The sequence below is a fragment of the Carassius auratus genome, chromosome 10 (assembly GCF_003368295.1).
Source record: "Carassius auratus strain Wakin chromosome 10, ASM336829v1, whole genome shotgun sequence".
NCBI lineage: Eukaryota > Metazoa > Chordata > Actinopteri > Cypriniformes > Cyprinidae > Carassius > Carassius auratus.
Window position 1 is genome coordinate 16,652,151 of NC_039252.1, and position 23,137 is coordinate 16,675,287.

General features: G+C 37.0%; 1 protein-coding gene across 1 annotated transcript; it reads right to left on the minus strand.

Moving 5' to 3' along the window:
- Positions 1-6,878: 6,878 nt before the first annotated feature.
- Positions 6,879-17,127, minus strand: LOC113109496 (ankyrin repeat and LEM domain-containing protein 2-like). The gene is made up of 12 exons (XM_026273049.1): positions 16,917-17,127; positions 13,416-13,743; positions 13,095-13,256; positions 12,715-12,884; positions 11,787-11,975; positions 10,256-10,378; positions 10,122-10,185; positions 9,560-9,744; positions 8,419-8,525; positions 7,988-8,347; positions 7,771-7,902; positions 6,879-6,972 (listed from the first exon to the last, which is right to left on the minus strand). The coding sequence occupies exons 1-12, from the start codon at positions 16,956-16,958 to the stop codon at positions 6,879-6,881; spliced, it is 1,956 nt and encodes a 651-aa protein (XP_026128834.1). The 5' UTR covers positions 16,959-17,127.
- Between the last annotated feature and the right edge of the window lie 6,010 nt (positions 17,128-23,137).

Here is a 23,137-nt window from a genome sequence, read left to right on the forward strand (position 1 = left end):
AATGTATGCCTCAAGTTAATCTCTCTTTGTGACCCGGAAGAGACATAAAAAACTATTTTTAAAGATTAGTTTTTAGTAAGAGAAGGGAACTTTGCAAAGGCTTTAAGACCCTCAAAATACACATCATTTATTTTTTACAGATTTTTTTACAATTATTTTTAAGAGATTTAATCGTGTTCCATGTTCGGGTCATTTATGGAGTAGCATTAGTGCCAAAATACTTTTTGTAAAATTAGCTATGAAGGTAAATTAGTGTCAAAAAACTTTTATAAAATATATTTTTATCCTTTTTACCCATTACATATTATCTAAAAATTAAAGTTTATGGAAAAACATAAATGTATATACTTTTTAAACTTTTCATAGTAATTTTTATGTTGTTTTGTTAGAAATAAATATGCAGGTTTCATAAATTCTGATTGTTTTGTGCAATCATGAGTTTTATTAAATTTAATTAATTCCAATAGGGTTCAGGAATATTTAAAATTGTGCTGCATAGTGTGTTTTTGTGTGTGTGTGTGTGTGTGTGTGTGTGTGCTTCATCTGTATTTTGAGATTTTTAGGAATGTCTCAGTTTTTTTAATAATCAAAAAGGGATAAATGCATCATAGATATCATAGAAACATTCAAATCAATTGTTCACATTTTCACATTTTCCAATATGGGTTTATTTGAGTTACTGTATATTAAGCTATGTCTGTTTATTAAAATAACAGTCCTTCAGGTTATTTGTAATGAAAAAAGTCAAAAATACTTATGAGGAACATTGTGTTTCCTTGGTTTGCTAAATAACCGCCAATGCATTAAATAAATAAAAAGATTTAAAAAGTCATAGTTTGGCCTGAATCTGAGAAGATTGAAATCATTATTTGATCAGGTTCTCTATATAAACTGATGATCAGAATTGCTGTTCTGCAGCGTTCCTACGTGTGTTTCTGTCTGATTTGAGCTTTCGGGGCTGGACGTGTCTGAGGATGGGGTTTCTGCCGTCTCCTCCGTCTGCTCTTTGGTGTGTTGAGCTGAAGGATCCTCCAGATCCGGCTTCTGTTGGACCAAAGGGAAGAACACGAACAGGAGACGTTGAGATGAGACCACGCAGGTCAAGAACAACTTCACTGCTTCACGTTTCTCAAACATAAAAGAGCATTATGAGATGATGGAAAGCCCTTTGGTGTAAAAACATGCTTATGAAAAGCAAGCAGAACTTCCTCTAAAGCAGCGGTGAATTATACATGAGCGCAGCTTCATAAACACAACACACACTTCAAGAGACGACTTGCACACTTCAGGAAAAACATCTGCACTGTTTCTGCTAACAAGAGCGAGAAATAACTAACTCTAAAGCTTTCTTTTTCCTGTATGAGTGGTGTATGCCTGTGAAAAACTGATAGTGTGTTGATACTGTTGCTATGCAGTTGCTAAGGTGTTCTGAGTGTTGCAGATGCTTACTAATGTATAACAGTGATGCTTGCCTTGGAAAATGTCACTAGAAATGTGGGAAATGGATCTTGATGAAACTTAATTTATTATTGTAACCGTAGTTCAACTATGTTTTGAAAACCGCAGTAAAGGGAATAATATTAGTAATAATAATAATCAATTTGGCTAAATAAAACATGGCTTAAGCAACAACCCTGTAGAGAATACAAGTGTTGATGCTGTTTCTATTTGGCCCTTATGAAACAAACTATTTATTACTGTAACCATAGTACAGTATATACAGTAAAACTGCAGTAACCACAGATTTTCCATGCGTAACATTATTTGAATTATAAAATTCGAAAATAATAATCATAAATTTGGCAAAAATAATCATAAACTTAGTCAAATAAAGCATGCACGTTTTCACTTATTTAACACCATTGTTTTCACAAGGGACATATGAGCAAAAATACACGAGTAAGTAAGAACCAAACAAATCCAAATCTGACTAAAAACACTGTAAATGACTATAAAATCTGTTTATGAAAAATATGCACGTGAGGAAAGCACCAGATGCTCTTACGCGGTTCGAAGCCCGTTACCCACTACGTCATGTGTCCCTTCCATCCATCATCCATCATCCATCATCCAGCTCATGCACATCAGTCGCTCAAGGGCAGCGGATCCGCTGTCACAAGCCCAAAGTAGGACACGTGAACCAGCGCCGCATCCGAGTTTAAATCTCTGTGACACGCGCAAGAGCACGGACCCCCTGCGCTGTGAGCGCTCGCGCACGCATGCAGCATCAAACCTCTTTATTTACATCATGCGATCGCGCCACATGTGTGAAGCTGCGAGCAAACAGATGCAGAGCAGGCGAGGCGATGCCCACCATACACCCAGCCCTGGCATCCACTGCTGCTGCAGACGCACAAGGATCACCGCGCTGCGGGAAAAGCGACGCACGCACTCACCTCGTTCACCTCCTCGGGCATCCTGGCGACGCAGAGCGGCGAGTGTGCGCGGTTTCTCCAGGTAAATACAGCTGTCTGTCTGCGGATCACACATGTGCCTCACGCGTCCACATGCACTCGATCATGCTCTCTCTCTCTCTCTCACACACACACACACACACACACACGCACACGCGCGCACCCCCAGCCTCCACACACACGCAGCACAGCGGAGGAGATGCTGAATCAACAGCGCGATTCACACACACTCGAAGAGGAGAACCACATCCAGTTAGTGTTTGCCATTCATTAACTGAGATCATTAGCGCTCATTAAACAGCGTCAGAGAGATGAGAGCGCGCGCGCGCACACACACACACACACTCAGGGGCTTAGGATGATATGAACAACAGCACAACTGATTATGTGTTTCGGAAAATGAATCTTGGTAGTGGGAAACAGAGGAATAGGAGTGGAAAATAAAAACGAAGGGGGTGAGGTCAAAGGTCATTTGAGAATGTTCTTCTGCATGGACTGACCATGAGGGAAGTTAGCCTACAGCCTCATCTACAAGCTTTCAATACTACTCACACATACAATATAATTACAATAGATAGCAGCAGTACTTCAGATGAGAGAACTTACATTAATATCTAAACTAGAGTTAGAAACCTTTCAAAAGATATTACATTTAGACCAAGATATTATCATTAATAAATTTAATCGCAAACATCTCACAGGTTTCTGGAGAGTGGCAGCCCAAAAATAGTGGTTAAGATCCTTTTTATAAATCATAAATTCAGATTTTCATTCTTTGGTATGTTTAAAGTATTGATACTAAAAGTTTATTTTATTGTATGTTTTGTTTGTGGAATTACATTGAATCCAATCTGGGTCAATTTGCCCCGGACGATACAGGAAGTCATGAGGGTTAACTGTGAAGATCTGTGGATCTGTCACCAGTGTTGAGCAGTAACGCATTACTGTAACGCAGTTACTTTAGATAGTAACTAATACTGTAACGCATTACTTTTTAAATAAATGAACTCCGTTACCATTACCATATGGTGCATTGTCTGTTAATTTTGTAAAAATCAATTAATTTTGACTGAAGTGCAGCCTAACCTGTTTGCGGCAGCGATGCATTGTAGGATTGGTGGATGCCAACCACTGTAAACACGAAGACACACTGTGGAAATATGCTCATTATTTCACTTTAGTTGAGCATAAAGACAAAAACCTTTTAGTCAAATGTAAGCTGTGTCTTTCTGGTTCGAATGTCCTATCCTAGCCCACGAATTTCCAATCCGTGCGCTCAGATTTTGTAAACCGTACCCTCGGTTTTTGAATCTGTACCCACGAATCCATAATCTGCGCGCACACTTTCGCAATCCGTTCCCATGGATTTGTAAACTGTAGCCTACTCACGGATTCATGCAGCAATCTCCTACGTGTTAACATACAGTTTTAATGAAGATTATTATGTGGAATGGGTCTACAGCAAAGTGTCTTAAGTGATTCTCTGTATGTTTTTCTCATACAGGTGAAACATTGTTGAAAACATGCACCTGTCTCTACTGTGGAGTCACCGGCTTTCAGTCAGATCCTTAGCATGATAACATAGATTTCGTTTTTAAACAGCATTTATATATAAATTGATCCTGAATAATTCAGATTGCTTTCATTTATTTCTAAATGTTCTGTGTTATGTTGTCCATTGTTGATAGTTTTCATACTTAAGCTGTGAAAGGAACATTTTTTAAGGGCTCAACACAACAGCTTTTATGATGCAGAAGCCACTTTAGTTTTTGATTCTGAATATATTATTCAGGTGTTTTGTTATTTATTTCAGAAATCCTTGTGATATACAATAATCAGTTTGTGCTGGTCTGACTTAATCAAAATAGTGTTTAAAAATTACTTTCTGTTTTACTTTGTGTTTGTATAGACCATAACGCATAAAAGCGCATTAATGGGAACATTAAAGAAAGTTTTTTAAAACAGTAACTAAAAAGCTACTTTTAACCGTAATGCATTATATTTGGTGTAAGTAATCAACAAAGTAATTGAGTTACTTTTTAAATTAAGTAACTAGTAACTGTAACTAGTAACTATTTCTCAGTAACTAGCACAACACTGGTGTTGTCATAATGTTCACCTTGGAGATTGAAAATGTTTATTTTTTGAGACCCCAGGAGCCCAAATTCAGACCCAGAACAATAAAACCCACAGAAGAGAGTTCAAAGGAGGAATCTTTATATTCCCAAACTGCAGGGAGAGGAAGAGTAGATATAAGTCATGATCTGCAAGATTAACCACAATCTGAGGTGAGTCAGTTCTGGAGTTCAGAGCGGCTGGGTTAATAATTTTAATCAGTTCGGGAGTTCGGAGCGGTTTCGCGAATCGAGTCAGTTCGGGAGTTCGAAGCGGGATCGCGAATCATTTGAATCAGTTCGGGAGTTCGGAGCGGTTTCGCGAATCGAGTCAGTTCGGGAGTTCGGAGCGGGATCGCGAATCATTTGAATCATATCGGGAGTTCGGAGCGGGTTCGCGAATCGAGTCAGTTCGGGAGTTTGGAGCGGGATCGCGAATCGAGTCAGTTCGGGAGTTCGGAGCGGGATCGCGAATCATTTGAATCATTTCGTGAGTTCGGAGCGGGTTCGCGAATCGAGTCAGTTCGGGAGTTTGGAGCGGGATCGCGAATCGAGTCAGTTCGGGAGTTCGGAGCGGGATCGCGAATCATTTGAATCATTTCGTGAGTTCGGGGCAGGTTTGCGAATCATTATAATCAATAATGAATGTAAGACAACTTCCCCCAGATGATTTATTCGGCTCTTTCAGACCGAGAGGGTTGAAATCCAGCAGAATATCACTGCGTTTCAACAATAAAAGCCTCACACCTGTACACATCTTCATCAGACAGAATGAGAATCCATTAATGGAGAAAAACATCCAGAGAAAGTCATGAGGATCAGTGAAGTGCTGCAAAAATACACAGGAGAAGAATGTACAAAGTGAAGACTTTCTTAGAAGACTAAAAAATATTTTCAAAGATAATACATCTTTATTGTAAAATTAAACACTTACAACATTCAACATTAAGTAGTTTAAATTTACTAAAAGTAGTTTAAGTAAAGTTCAGAAGATACAGTATTTAGTAAATTTCCTACCATAAATATATCAGAACTTCATGTTTTATTAGTAATATGCATTGCTAAGAACTTCATCTGAACAACTTTAAAGATGATTTTCTCAATATTTAGATTTTTTTGCTCCCTCAGATTCCAGATTTTCTAATAGTTGTATCTCAGACAAATATTGTCCTCCGAACAAACCACACATCACTGGAGAGATCATTTATTCAGCTTCAGATGATGTATACATCTCAATTTCATAAAACTGACACTTAAGCCTGGTTTTGTGCTCCAGGGTCACATTTAGTTATTTAAAGTATATTAAATTTACTAAGACAATACTTCAAATTTAACTGCGAAATAGTAAAAAATGTATCGCACATTTAGCAAACTTTAATACAAACATATAGGCCTATTTTGTAAATAGTTTTTAGCAAACAATGTGTGACTTTAGAAACTAAATCGTTAAATATGAAAATAAATATATGTGTGTGTACTTCTGCGTATATTTATTGTGTATTTATAAATACAAACCCATGCATGTATATATTTAAGAAAAATATGTCACGTTTATATATTAAATACATTTTGTATTTTTGTATAATTACATTGTCCATTGACAATATTATCTTAAAAAAAAAAAAAAAATCAGGCTGTCATTTGATGTACTCTTGGGGCCCCCTGGTGGACACAGGGGTCATCAGCAGCCACTAGTTTGCTTATGCCTTGGGCCGGTGCACTACACTGCAAAAAATTATTCTAACACACACACACACTCTCTCTCTCTCTCTCTCTCTCTCACACACACACACACACACACACACTCAAACACACACACACACACACTCCTAACTTAGGTTTACACTCAATTCAATAGTCACTAATCACACCTGGATGTTCATGGCTGTATAAAATAATACATCTGTTTTAGGAATAGAGTTATAATGCAGTTAAATTTTATAAAGTCACATTAAATTAATTGCTTTTATGGTTTCACCTGATCTGAAGTCATCTGAGGGGAATATTACAGAACAATAAACCCTGTCTGTGTCTTCAGCATCTGCACTGTTCAGAGTAAAACAATTGAGAGAACACACCAAATGCATTTCTTAACAAATCTTTATGTAACAAGGAAACATACTTCAATGCATTATAATTATATATTATAAATATTTCAAACTTCAGATGCATTATCATGCAGGACATTTAGTGCAATTATTAAAAGCAACACAGCTGCTGTGCAAACAGAAGATTGTCTAAAACATAGTTTGACTCGAGTAGAGAGAGCTCTTCTGCGTTTCGGAGCTGGAGCTGTGGCTACAGACGACTGTAGGCTTCACTCGGAGGACTGAACGTGAACCGCCGAGGGTTAAACTGACCCGGGCTTTCTGATCTCGGGCGAGACGGTTAACCAGCTCAGTCTGCAGGACACGTGTGTGTTCGTCTGTGAGGGCGACGGCCAGCTGAAAGATCACACATTGTCATCATATATACACAGAGCAGGTAACAGAAGCACTGCACGCCTCAGTGAATGTGATCCTGAAGGAGATGCTGACAGGAAATGTTCACAGATGTCACTAACAATCCAAACAAATACTTTCAGAAATGAAACAATTAAAAGAAAAAGTACGATCGATGGAATAAATTTGTGTGCAAACAGAAACTGTAACTATAATATTTATAGTAAATAATAAATACATAATTTAGGAAAAGCATTAATTAATACATTTATAATAATTTAATAGAATTTATTTTAAGAATTAAATAACAAATGAAAAATATTGTTGGTAGAATAAACATAAATAATAAATTTAAGAATAACATTAATGAAATGTATCAAATTAATAATACTTATTCTAACAATTGAATAATACATGAAAAAAATAATTGGTAGCATAAAGAAAAATAATAAATTTAAGAATAACATGAATTAACAAATTTATAATAATTTTAAAAAGTTTATAAATTTAATCCTATTTATTAAAAAATAATAATAAATGGTAAAATAAAGAATACATAAAAAATTACATGAATTAATAAATGGATAATAATTTAATAACGTTTATGAATGTAATACTATTCATTTTAAGAATTAAATATAAATAGAAAATATGATTGGTAGATTAAATAATAGATTTAAGTACAACACTGTTTAATAAATTCATAATAATTTAATAAAGTTAAATAATATAATGCTTTCTCAGTTCTAGAACACGATCTGAAGACGATCTGAAGTTGAATCAGAGTTTGTGGAGCACTACCTCTGTCTCTGTGACGGAGAATAGGACAAGATCTTGTTCTTCCAGCGGAGGATGCTGGGATACGCCAGCGGCTCGATCTCCACGTCACTCAGCGCTACGAGAACATCATCGTCCAGCTTGCTCGGTGAACCACTGCACACAACAACACAAGCAGAAGAATCAGAGGAGCAGCTGAGAAGAGAGAGTGTGTGTGTGTGAGTGTGTGTGTGTGTCTCACCCTGATATAAACACACGAGCTCTGAGACTCACTCCCGGCGTGCTGTGTGTGGATTTAAACGAGGAGCTGGACGAGCTGTCCTCGTCCGCCGTGAAATACTCGTCCGAGCTGCAGCTGGAGCCGTCTTCATCCTCCAGCTTCTCAAAGTCCTGCAGCAGATCTCGCACCGGGAGCACGTCACGGGAATCAGGACGTTTCAGAGACTGACCTGCGGATGAAGGGTCCTCAGCGGCGCTCAGGTGCTCCTCCAGCATCTTCAGTCCATCGCTGCTGCACAGATCTAGAAAGCAGCCGAGGAAAGCCCAGTGTTCGGCCCACGGGAGTCCCATCTCATGAGCCAGCTCTCTGCACACACACATGCTAATGCTCGGCCGAGGGATGTGGACATGTGATGCTGCCTCAGCCAATCAGATTCAAGCGTTCATGCTCACCGGCCGACTCTCTCAGCGCCGCGCTCCGAGTCCGTCTTCAGGATGTGACGGAAGTATTCGGATCGCTCTCGCTTCGGCGTCTTCCACAGCCGGTGAAACTCCTCGGCCTGCGGGAAAACACCATCTCCGTCAGATCTGTGTTTGAACGCTGCGCTTGTTTGACCTGTGTGCTATTCGTTTTCCTTTGCAAAGCAATTGTGGACCTAAAATGCATCATATAAAAATGTATTATTAATGTATATATAATTATGAGAATGATTATTGCTATTGCTACTATAAATAAAAATATTATTGATTTCGAAATAGTTATTATTAAAATTATTATTGTTATATTTTGTGTGCTAACGGATTTTGTAATATAATCATTTTCAATAACAATAATGCATTTTTTTCATTTAGACTTATTTATGCTTGTTTTTTAATAAACACAATAATTTACAAATAATCTACAAATATTAATTTTCATAATAATAACATTTAAGTTATTGTAATGATGATATATTCATTATAATAACTGAATATAATAATTTTAAAAACAATAAATCACGTTTTTAAAAAATTATACAAATAATAATTTGTTAAGCCTGTTTGTAATAATAAAGACAACAATGTTATATCTAAAAAATCATTTTATTATTTAATCTACAAACATAATAATAATAGATATAATAGTCATAATAAAAACAACAGCAATAAAATAATAGTAATACAATTAATGTTATTATTTTTAAAAATTATTATTCATATAATATGTGTGCCAAGAAAAAATTAAAATTATATTTTAATAACAACCAATTATTTTTTCAATATTAAGATGATTTTTTCTTTATCATGCTTGTTTGAAATAATTTTATAATTTTAAAATTGTTTAAATTCATAATTTTTACTTTTACATTTTAACAACAGTAATTCAATTTATTTAAAATACAGCAAAATTATACTTCATCATTTAAACAATACTTTAATATATATATATATATATATATATATATATATATATATATATATATATATATATATATATATATATATATATATATATATATTAATTTTGAACAATTACTGTAATTATTATAATTATCACCATGATCGTTTCTGTTGCTGTTACTGTACAAGTGAGATTCAAAGAGGTTTAAAGCACCTTTGATGAATTGAGAGGCCCAGCGAAAGCCTTGACGGTCATTATTGGGTTTTTGGGGCTGTCCATCACCCGGTCAGCCCTGTTTAACTGATGGCAGGACTCCGGTGAACCGAGACACCAGGGGGCGCCGATCACCGGAGGCAGGGTGTTGTCTTCAGCCCGCAGCAATGGCACGTAAAATCTGTCTGTGTCAAAAACACCAACAACTCTGCAGTCAAACACATCCTACACTTCACCTCTGTATTTAATCCCATTTTATGACTTTCTTCTCCTGCGTCATATTCTTCATGTGATTAGTTTGAGCAGCGCCCTCTACTGTACAGACCTGAATTTACATTTCCTTCAGCCTGAGCCGCATTCACTTCACTTTTAGTGTGAACGGACTTATACATTTCTAAAAGAAGAACTTTTTATATTAAAAACAAACAAGCAAGCAGATTTAAATAGTTATGCAAAAGTAACGTAACACATTACTTTACATAAAAAGTAACTGAGGTAGATTTTTAGCGGGAAATGCAACATTGTAACACATTACTTCTAAAAGTAACTTTCCCCAACAGACCTTCCAAGTACTCCGTGATCTTCTGCTTCACCTCCTTGCTCTTGTTTCTGCGCTCACAGATCACCTGCAGAAAGAGCGCGAGCTGTTATTTGGCGAATGAGAGTACGACCTGTTTGAGACGCTCAGGTTCTTACAGCGGACGCTTTCTGCTCGTATTTGTTCCTGCAGTGTTTGTCGATGTTCGGATGTGAACACAGAACATCCACCACCTCTGGACATCCAAACTTACAGGCGAAGTGCAGCGGCGTCTCGTTGCTCTGAGAACAAATAATAATGTTATCATTTAATTATGATAACATAAAAAATATATAAATGTTCATAATGTGTAATAATAATAATAATAACAATTAATAGTGTTCCTGTAGCTCAACTGGTAGAGCACTGCACTAGCAAGCAAGCAAGCGCAAGGTTGGGGGTTCGATTCCCCGGGAACACATGATATGTAAAAATTGATAGCCTCAATGCACTGTAAGTCGCTTTGGATAAAAGCGTCTGCTAAATGCATAAATTTAATTTAATTTTAATTTAATAATGTAATAATGAATCCTAATTTCACTTGTTATTAATATTAAAATGATCATAATTATACTTTGTTTGCCAATTGAAATTATAGCAGTAATATTACACTAATATACTATAATATTACCATTATACTTTGGTAAAAACTGTAAGAAACTTTAATATTACAAACTTTAATATTACATTTGTAAATAAAGAAATAGTATATATATATATATATATATATAAATATATATATATATATATAAAATAAACGATTCGTTAATATCACTAATACTAAAAATAATAATAATAAATGTAATATTAATTTATAAAATAGTTTTTATTAATATTATCATTATTATACTTTGTTCTCCAATTGAAATTATATCAATAATTTAATGTTAATTATCACTAATACTATTAATAATAAAATTTTATATTAATTGTTCTGAATAAAATTACCAGTATACTTTGCGTGCCAATAGAAATTACATTTATTTTAATAATTACATTTGTAAATTAAAAAAACAGTAATTTACTGTTATTATATTAATAGTTACATATAAAATAATTGAATAATTAATATCACTAATACTTAAAATAATAATAAGTGAAATATTAATTAAATTATTAAAATGATCATTATTATACTTTGCATGCTGATTAGAATTGTTAAGAGAAATATTATTTATTAAAAAAATTAAAATTTTTACACACACAAAAAAACTATATATTATTATATTTTATAATAATATTAATGTAATAAAAGTAATTATAACTAATTATTTTAATTACTACAACTACTACTACTAGTAATAATTTAAATAGTTAGTAATTTTTAAATTGTTATTATTAAAATTATCATCATACTTTTTGTGGGAATATAAGTTGCAATTATAATAATTTTGATAGCAATCATTTAATTTATTAAAAAATATGACATTGTTTTTTAATTAAATACATTAATTTGTTATCATAATATTAATATAATAATAGTAACACTATTAATTATCATCACTACTACTATTACTACAACCAATAATAATAATAATAATAAAAGTGGTTGTTAGTTTAATAATTGTTATCATCAGTATAATGTGTGCTAGCAGGAATAGCACTTCTCGGTCGGACAGCAGTGAGTGAGTGTAATTAGCAGCGACTCACAGCTCTGTCCGGTGTGTTCAGGTACAGATCCACGATGTATGTGATGCGCTGCTGCAGCATGAGCTTGTTATCGTTCGGATACATGAGCCGCATGAACTCCACGTCCTCCAGCGTCTCCAGCAGCAGACGAGCGATGCACGACTGGTTCTCTTTAGCGGCCACATGCAGGACGTTATACCTGCAGCCCTCCTGCACACAACACACAACACACACTCCGCTTCACACTTCAGACACACACTCCGCAACACATGTGTGATGAATATTACAAAACATTTCTGTTTCAAATTAATCCTGTTCTTTTGGACTCAACTGTGAATCCTGAGTTTCCACAAAAATCTTGTGCATCACGACCGTTTCAAACATTGATAATAATCAGAAATACTACGACTAATAATAATATTTGCTAATATGTTTTTATTAAAATTATCATTATACTCACTTTGCATGCCGATAGAAATCATAATTATAAGAATTTTATTAAAATACAAAAAAAAAAATATTATATAATGTTAATGTAATATGTAACTATTACTACTACTACTAAAAATAATAATTGTAATTAATTAATTAATTAAATTTATTAAAATTATCATTATTTTACTTTTCGTGGGAATTGAAATTATAATTATTTTTGACATTTTTATAAATGTATTAAATAAATAAAAATATAATATCAATATAACAATAGTTATATATAATGTAAACTATTAGAATTAGAATTATTCCGATTTCTGAAGATCATGTGACACTGAAGACTGGAGGAATGATGCTGGAAATACAGCGGAGCATCACAGAAATAAATTACACTTTAACACAGATTCACACAGAACAAAGATGATTTAAATCATAATAATATTTCACAATTTTTAGTGTATTTTGATCAAACAAATGCAGCTGTGGTGAGCAGAAGAGACTTCTTTAAGTGCACCTGCAGGATAGTGGGATTGTCTCCGGATCCGATCAGATACCGTGGGTTTCCCCAAACCAGCTCTCTGAACGCCTCCTCGTCTCCTCTCTCCACGGTTTTACGCAGTTTGGCCGTCAGGTCCTGGGTTCGAGGACTCTTAAACTCATTGGCCTTCTCCAGGTTCAAAGCATCTGGACACAGAATTTCCTGAAGTTAAACCGAACTTTTATTTTGACGGGTTGCCGTGAATACTTATTTCTGTGTGTGATATGAGCCTCAGAGCAGCTCTGGAGATGGTGTTCATGTATTTATGGAAAAATGGAAAGCAGAAAAGATAAATGAAGAACAAAGAGGATCCGGAAGAGGTGAAACAGAAGTGTGTATGTGAGCGCTGGACAAACCTGCGCTGGTTTTCTCTGGAGACGGTTTGAGCTGCGACACACAGCATCCTTTAGCGAAGTTTTCCGCGTCTTCTTTCCTGGCGAAGGCTTTAAATCGAGCTCCTTTCAGCTTCATCACGGCCTTCAGCGCCTTCATCTTATCGACGTACACACGCAGCGATCCTGAAACGATCTCATGGTCATGAAGAAGCGCTCTCAGAGGCACGATGAAAACACATGCTTAGCAGTAAACTGGATGCGTGCAGCTCTTAAAGTGACAGCAGCGTAATATTCCTATTATTTGCTTTTTTATTAATGATAGTTTAATTATTTAATTAGTACCTTCTTCAGCCGCTGGGTCGTCTGGGTCGGGACACACGCCGTAATAAACACACGGACTCTCCGTCTGCGCCTCTGGGGTTTCAGCTTCACTGGTCACTTCCTCTCGGTTCTGCTCTCTGATTGGCTGCTGGAGCTCCTCCGCAGGAAGTGAGCTCCCAGAATGCACCGCGTCTTCCCCCAGAAGAGCTCGAGCTAGCTTCTTCTCAAAGACGCTTCTGGTGGTGGCTGTGATCGGGCCACATCTGAGTCCGGCGCCGGAGATCTCGTCTCTCAGCTGATCCGCGGTCAGCGTCTGCAGTCGCTTCAGAACCGCCTCCATAACACACTCCTGCTTACCACGAACACACACAACACACTCCTGGTGACCACGAACACACACAACACACTCCTGCTGACCACGAACACAGACAACACACTCCTGCTGACCACGAACACACACAACACACTCCTGCTGACCACGAACACACACAACACACTCCTGCTGACCACGAACACAGACAACACACTCCTGCTGACCACGAACACACACAACACACTCCTGCTGACCACGAACACACACAACACACTCCTGCTGACCACGAACACACACAACACACTCCTGCTGACCACGAACACACACAACACACTCCTGCTGACCACGAACACACACAACACACTCCTGCTGACCACGAACACACACAACACACTCCTGCTGACCACGAACACACACAACACACTCCTGCTGACCACGAACACAGACAACACACTCCTGCTGACCACGAACACACACAACACACTCCTGCTGACCACGAACACACACAACACACTCCTGCTGACCACGAACACACACAACACACTCCTGCTGACCACGAACACACACAACACACTCCTGCTGACCACGAACACACACAACACACTCCTGCTGACCACGAACACACACAACACACTCCTGCTGACCACGAACACACACAACACACTCCTGCTGACCACGAACACACACAACACACTCCTGCTGACCACGAACACAGACAACACACTCCTGCTGACCACGAACACACACAACACACTCCTGCTGACCACGAACACACACAACACACTCCTGCTGACCACGAACACACACAACACACTCCTGCTGACCACGAACACACACAACACACTCCTGCTGACCACCAACACACACAACACACTCCTGCTGACCACCAACACACACAACACACTCCTGCTGACCACGAACACACACAACACACTCCTGCTGACCACGAACACAGACAACACACTCCTGCTGACCACGAACACACACAACACACTCCTGCTGACCACGAACACACACAACACACTCCTGCTGACCACCAACACACACAACACACTCCTGCTGACCACCAACACACACAACACACTCCTGCTGACCACGAACACACACAACCACTCCTGCTGACCACGAACACACACAACACACTCCTGCTGACCACGAACACACACAACACACTCCTGCTGACCACGAACACACACAACACACTCCTGCTGACCACGAACACACACAACACACACTCCTGCTGACCACGAACACACACAACACACTCCTGGTGACCACGAACACACACAACACACTCCTGCTGACCACGAACACACACAACACACTCCTGCTGACCACGAACACACACAACACACTCCTGCTGACCACGAACACACACAACACACTCCTGCTGACCACGAACACACACAACACACTCCTGCTGACCACGAACACACACGACACACTCCTGCTGACCACGAACACACACGACACACTCCTGCTGACCACGAACACACACGACACACTCCTGCTGACCACGAACACACACGACACACTCCTGCTGACCACGAACACACACGACACACTCCTGCTGACCACGAACACACACAACACACTCCTGCTGACCACGAACACACACAACACACTCCTGCTGACCACGAACACACACAACACACTCCTGCTGACCACGAACACACACAACACACTCCTGCTGACCACGAACACACACAACACACTCCTGCTGACCACGAACACACACAACACACTCCTGCTGACCACGAACACACACAACACACTCCTGCTGACCACGAACACACACAACACACTCCTGCTGACCACGAACACACACAACACACTCCTGCTGACCACGAACACACACAACACACTCCTGCTGACCACGAACACACACAACACACTCCTGCTGACCACGAACACACACAACACACTCCTGCTGACCACGAACACACACAACACACTCCTGCTGACCACGAACACACACAACACACTCCTGCTGACCACGAACACACACAACACACTCCTGCTGACCACGAACACACACAACACACTCCTGCTGACCACGAACACAGACAACACACTCCTGCTGACCACGAACACACACAACACACTCCTGCTGACCACGAACACACACAACACACTCCTGCTGACCACGAACACACACAACACACTCCTGCTGACCACGAACACACACAACACACTCCTGCTGACCACGAACACACACAACACACTCCTGCTGACCACGATCACATTTTATATTTCTCCCAAAATATATTAGAAACAAATATGATGTGGTTTATTATTATTATTATTAAACAATTAATACAATTTGTAAAAAATATATATATATTTTAAAAAATCACACATGATTTTCATTCAAATTTCACAGTAAAGAATTATGGAGCACAGAACAGTTATGTTACAAATATTTCTTCATGAAGTACACGGAACATTTTTTTATATGAAATAAATAAATAAATATATATATATATATAATTTTATTTTATTTAATATATTTTATGTTTTGGCTTTCAGCTCTAATAAAGTTTGATTTGTATATATATATATATATATATATATTTAATAAATAATCACTAAATAAATTAATATTTACATAACACAATTAATTATAATTACATGTACATATTATATTATATTTTTATATAAACAATCAACATTTATTTTATGTATGTGTATATATATATATATTTATTTATTTATTTATTTTGGGGGGGTGTTTTGATCTGTTCAGTGAGTCCTATGATTCTATATTATTATTAATTATTATGAATTATTATTAAGAAAGAAATGAAAAATTTGTGATATAAACGGCACATGAACTAAATCTCTCATACTTTATTATCACCAATAGTGAACTGATTAACTGTAATAAATACTGTAGTTTACTTTAGTTTATTACTACAGTAAACTCTAGTGTAGTATACCCTATAGTTGTAGAACACATAGTACAGTATTGGGAAGAGTATTTTGTTTATATTAAGCCACTATAGTTGTTATATAACCCCAGCAAATACAGAATTACAACTTAATGTATAATAAATCAAGAACTTTACTGTAGTATTGTACAGTATTTTTTCATGAGGCTGTCTGTGGCGAACATTTTAATAAAACAAACAGGCCTGAACTGGCTTTACACCACTGGATTTCAACTCAAGAATATGAAGTAAACAATAAACTATAAGATAAACTCTTACCAGTCTATTATTAGTCAATGACTGACAGTGAAGTCTGAACATTTACTGTAGAAACGCGTCACAGAACAGAACAAACACACGCAGACGATCACAAACCCTTCCGAGCCTCACATCAAACGATAATAAAAACATATCGATACTGAATAAATACAAATCAAATCGTCTTGATGTTTTCTCAAGGCTAAAGAGAAGCGCGACGCTGTTGACGGGAGGAGGACGTGTCGATCTCGAACGAGTCGGTTCAGTGAGTCGACTCTTTTAAGTGAACAATATGAGTCGGATGCCGCCTAAAGAGCCTTTTTCTAAAAGATGGCTCTCTACGTTTTTGTATTCTTTATTTTCTTAATACCAGACAAAATAATAGGAAGATGTGTAAGCCAATGCGCACGTCATGTAATATTTTGATCCGAATATTTATTATGACTAGAAACACATCTCTTTCTGTAACTCTAGCACTCTCTGTTCTAATTATATTCTTTAAAAAACTTGCCCTTTTTATTTGCACTCTATTCATTTAATAAATGCTTGTTTTCTTACAAAAAAAAACTAACACTAGCTTCTCTATTATTTTTGTATTCTATATATTTTTGTTTTCTTTTTATTTATTATATATTTAACAAAAAAAGGCCTTGAACACTAGCTTGCTCTATTTTTTTTCTATTTTATCCGTGTGGTATTTTGGAAAGGTTTATGGAGCCAGAAATATGACAAAATTATTTAATTTGAATTGTGTAAATCTGACTAATACTGTGGTTTAACCAATCGGATTATCATGAAGCATCGTTTAGTTTTGATTATTATGATTTTTTTATGGTTTATTTTAATTACTCTGAATAATTTCATTATATTTGCTCACACATCCCAGACATAGGTCAAAGCATTAATAGATTTGTCTGAATTATAAAAGCCAGAAGTGTTGCTAAATAAAGACTCGCTTAGGAGTCGAAAGAGCCGGTTCTGAGCTGAGCCAAATGATCCGGATCACTGAAAAGAATCTGAATTTCCATCACTAACTGCGCATGCGCGGCGCGATCCTGCAGAGGGCGCTACTGCACACATGCCTGAACACAGAATAAATAATTATTACATCTAGGCCTGAACACATCTGATTTTGTCATACTGCATGCATGCAATTACCATTTTTAATTATAAATAGTAACAAATTTAAATAAAAAAATACATGATTGCACATTGATTGATATTTCCATGTGCTGCAAGTCAGATAAAAATCTTTTTTTTTTTTCAAGATTTACCATAACACTACATTTCCAAAACTCCCCTGGAACTAGTGTTATTTTTTTCTTCTTTTTGCTATATCTTATTATACAAACCTTGACTGAGACACTTTGCCATCAATTTGAGAATAACTATTTCATCACAATATAGTCTGTAAGTAAATCTTTCTCTTAATGTAGCTGTGCTCTGTCTCTCATACAGTATATTGTGTTGCACAGGCACTTATTTCAGTGATAAACCTGACAAATAGAAGAAAAAAAACAAACAGAAGGCTATAGTAAATTACACAGTTACTTACAAAGAAATGGGAAATAACACACTGAATTAAACATAATTTTCAAAGAAGTTTTTTTGTTTACAGAGGATATTTGATCTGACATTAAGATAAATATGTGTTCAAAAAGCTGGAAGCTATCATCAGTGATTCCCATCATGACGGCTGTTCAGTGATTGAGGACGAGCCCCGACTGACCGCTGACCATTAGCTCTCTCCAGCCCTTCATCATGTGATTTATGCTGCTTCACCAAGTGGTGTGTGTGTGTGTGTGTGTGTGTGTGTGTCACACACTTCACCGCCTGTCTGCATGAAGATTTATCAGTCTGTGTTTATAACTGTGCCGGCAGAGACTCTGACATACACATATTCCTTTAAAAACATTTAAGGAGCTCGTGTCAAAGCATGAAGAACAGTGAGTGCTGATTTAATGATTATAGATGTCTACCTCTCTTACATGAAAGGCATTCAAAAATAAATAAAGTTCCCACTGGAAGATATGTTTAAATCTTCAATAAACCCTGATAAAATGAAAAATAATAAAAAATAACATTAGAATAAAAAGGGGAAATTGTGCAAAATATGGTATTTGTTTAAACTGGAGAGGATTTGCATCACATTATCAGTGACTCTGTTCAAAAATGTGGACTATTTAATTAAAAACACTGTAAAATATGCATATGAATGACTGCTTTTGAGTTTAAATCATAAGAACTGTTTTTAGTAATTGCTAAATCAAAGGCATTCTTGGTGGAGATAGTCATTATTTTCCAATGAGACATCAAACGAAGGGAAAAGGGCCATGGAAAGTAAAATGAACTTGATGTACCATCCTCATCCTGTTATTTTCAGACAGATGGAACATACCGAAGGATTTTCATGACTATTTCACTCTTCATAATTAGTCCTGGATTAGAATTTCAATTGATCCCGTAACATTAATAAGAGATTCAGTGTTCAGTGTAAATCTGTGTTATGATTGAATGTTTTACTGTTGCATTTAATTAAAGCTTAGATGTAATAATTACTGAGTGAATTCAGTTTAGTCAAGGTCTCATTGCTCTCAGATGTGCAGAGAAACAACAACACTCTGCTCTTCTCACAAATGCGCTCCAGATATAAGCATTAAAATCACATATTTATTACTGGAATACCCTGGTTTGCATACAGACACAATGCAGACCTAAAAGATCTACAATTTAACATATATTGAGAGCCATTGGGGCATGTTGTCACACTACATGGGGTAAGTTGTCACAGTGGGAACCTTGTATCAGGGGCGGATCTAGAAAAATATTGATGGGGTGGCGAGAAGGGAGCAGGAATTTTGAGGGGTGGCAACATATGGCAGACATATACTGAATTTAGTCACAGTTATCACAGTTTGATGATAAATATATGTGCACACTACAAAAGGACACAGACTATCATTTACAAACTTAATCTCATGCAATCAATGTCTTGCATTTGAAACAGTTCATATAAGGAATAAGTGACCATACCCCATAAGCACCACACACTCACTAATGCATACAGTATGGATCGACATGTAATTAAGAGCATTATAAAAGGTTCAGTGTTATTAACATGTCAATTTATTATAAGAAACACAAGATTTTAACAGCCATTTCCAGCTGTGGAGACTCAACTGATTTTCTACAGTTTAGTGTTAATCATCATCTAACTCAACCAGTCAAGAGCTACATTTAGCCTTAGATGTTATATGAATATGGTCCTGAAGCATAGCTTTTATTAGCTGACAATAATAATAAATAAACATTATTGGCACAAATACAAATGTACTTTTAGAAATTGTTTTTGAAAAATTTGGTGTTATTGTTTTGGCAAGTTTAAATTAATACTCTATCTATGAAAACTTGTGTGATATTCCTTTAAAATAACATTTTACTGTGCAATTTCTTACATAATTTCTTTGGTGAGTTGTTGTATTTTAATAAACTATCATTAGCTTATAGGCCTACTTGACGTATAGCATTTTCTACTTTGCAATAGTACTATTTCTGTTTGAATTTCTTCAAGTTATACCAAGAGTGTGAGTGTGTGTGTGTGTGTGTGTGTGTGTGTGTGTGTGTGTGTGTAGAACAACACCTTCAGGGCTGCTGCTGGCTAAATGTGTGCCCTAACCAGGATTTTATTGTTGTGCCCCCCTTCCTCAAATATGATGATGGAAAAACTAAATGAATAAATTGTATTTACAAATCACAATTGTAGCTCTCGACATTTAACTGTGGCTATAACTTTATTATGACTCTAATTTATTTTATAGTCTCAAGCGTTCAGAAATCATGCAAAAGGAAACTAAGCAGTTTTACTATGATAAAACCATGGTTTATTTCTGTAAGGGTTGTGATATGCACGTTTTTTGTTGAAGAAATTATAAAGCCTGTGTCATCTATAGCAAAAAGGTGGCCAAAAATGAAAGATTAAGTGAATATTTGAATGAAATGTTTGGTCAGTATCCTAAACAAGCATTTGATTGTCCTGTAAGTGTAACAGCAGCAATCACATGGCATTTGTAATAACATCTACATAACATTGTTTATTTTGTATTTGTATTTTATTTTTTTTTTACTTTTAGTTGTCTTTTCTCTTCGCTGGATTGGATACATCCATCAATTATGAACATTCAGCAGCAAACATGAGGTGCGAGCGGTCACGAGCGCAGATGGGAGAATGGAGGAAGTTATTTTCTTTTTTTGGAGCAACTGGGAGTTGGTGCCCTAGGCAGATTGAGTCAGTTCGGGAGTTTGGAGCGGGATCGCGAATCATTTGAGTCAGTTCGGGAGTTCAAAGCGGGTTCGCGAATCATTTGAATCAGTTTGGGAGTACGTAGCGGGATCGCGAATCATTTGAGTCAGTTCGGGAGTTCGAAGCGGGATCGTGAATCATTTGAATCAATTCGAGAGTTTGTAGCAGGGGGCAAGGAACTCGACCGGAAGTTGAAGTCGGGCGGGGGCTGCCATCTTTCAGCAGAACTTCACTTGCGTTAGCATTCCCATTGACTCCCATTCATTTTGGCGTCACTTTGACAGCGAATAACTTTACATCTGAGGCGTTTAAAGACTCCGTTTGTCCATTATTTATTTCTAAAGATACACGACAATGTATAAAGGGCTCCATTACCTTCTATGTTACATTATGGCCCCGTATAAACAGTTTTTGTAAAAAATAGGCTAACGATTGTGTCATAACCACTCGTCTCTCTGTCGCATTACCGTACAGACAGGAGGAGAAGCTCGCTGGCAATTAACTTAATATGGCGCACTGGCGTTACATTTTAAAATACTATACAAAATAATGAATCAGAATACTTACTCCTGCTCACTCAAGACAAAGAACTCCCTGCTCAAGCTCGCCGTCTCTGCAAGATTAACGATGGCAGTTTGCACGCACAGCCACTTAGAAGATTTACATCTGTCAGACAGGTTGCTGACGTCGTCAAGCTTCGTTTGAGTCTGCGCGTCAGAAACGGAAGTGCTAAAAAACGCTAAAAATGGGCTTCACTTGTCTCAATTGAGTTCCAATGGGGTCGCTGTGTCCATTTCTTTTACTGTCTATGGTTTGTAGCGGGTTCACGAATCATTTGAGTCAGTTCGGGAGTTCGGAGCGGCTTCGCGGATCATTTGAATCAATTCGAGAGTTCGTAGTGGGTTCGCGAATCATTTGAGTCAGTTCGGGAGTTCGAAGCGGGATCGCGAATCATTTGAATCAGTTCGGGAGTTCGTAGCGGGTTCGCGAATCATTTGAATCAGTTCGGGAGTTCGTAGCGGGTTCGCGAATCATTTGAGTCAGTTTGGGAGTTCGTAGCGGGTTTCGCGAATCATTTGAGTCAGTTTGGGGATTGCATATCATTTGAATCAGTTCAGGAGTTCGGAGCCGGATCACGAATCACGAAAGATTCGCGCTCGTAAAACAACTTGGCCATAACCTTTAATTCATTGTGGTGGGCAGGGGTGGCAAGACTTTCTTTTAGGGTGGCATTTGACACCCTATGCCACCCCTGTAGATCCGCCCCTGCCTGGTATCAAACATGATTTTCATTCAAATTTCACAGTAAAGAATTATGGAACACAGAAAAGTTATGTTACAAATACTTATTCATGAAATACAGGGAAAAAAATTATATGAAATAAAAAAATAAAAAAATTAATAAATAAATAAATAAATATATATATATATATATATATAAATTTATATATATATATATATATATATATATATATATATATATATATATATATATATATATATATATATATAATTTATTTATATAAATACAGTAATACAGATATAATATATATTTTATTATTAAAAATGATTTAATGGTCAGATTGGCTGTGCGGATCACTCCGATGTGGCGACTCCTGATAAAAAAGGGAGAACAACGAGGGAGAGAGAGATAATAAATTACCTAATAAATATTTATAAAGTCAAAGTGGTTCAAAAGCAGTTGAATCACAACGCACAGGACTACGCTGCGCCTTTAAGAATTTCCGCGAACTCTGCAGTGATTTTCTGCCCCGCCCCCTCTCGCTAATGATTGGTCAGAACGCACGGAGTCTGTAGTGTGATTGGTTTAGGTTCCGTCAGCGGACTGATAGAGCGTCGCGTCGCTTGTGCGTGAGATCAGAAGAAGACGAGGATGCTGAGGAGAGTTAGATCCCGCTTCTCTTCTGATGTTATACAGAAA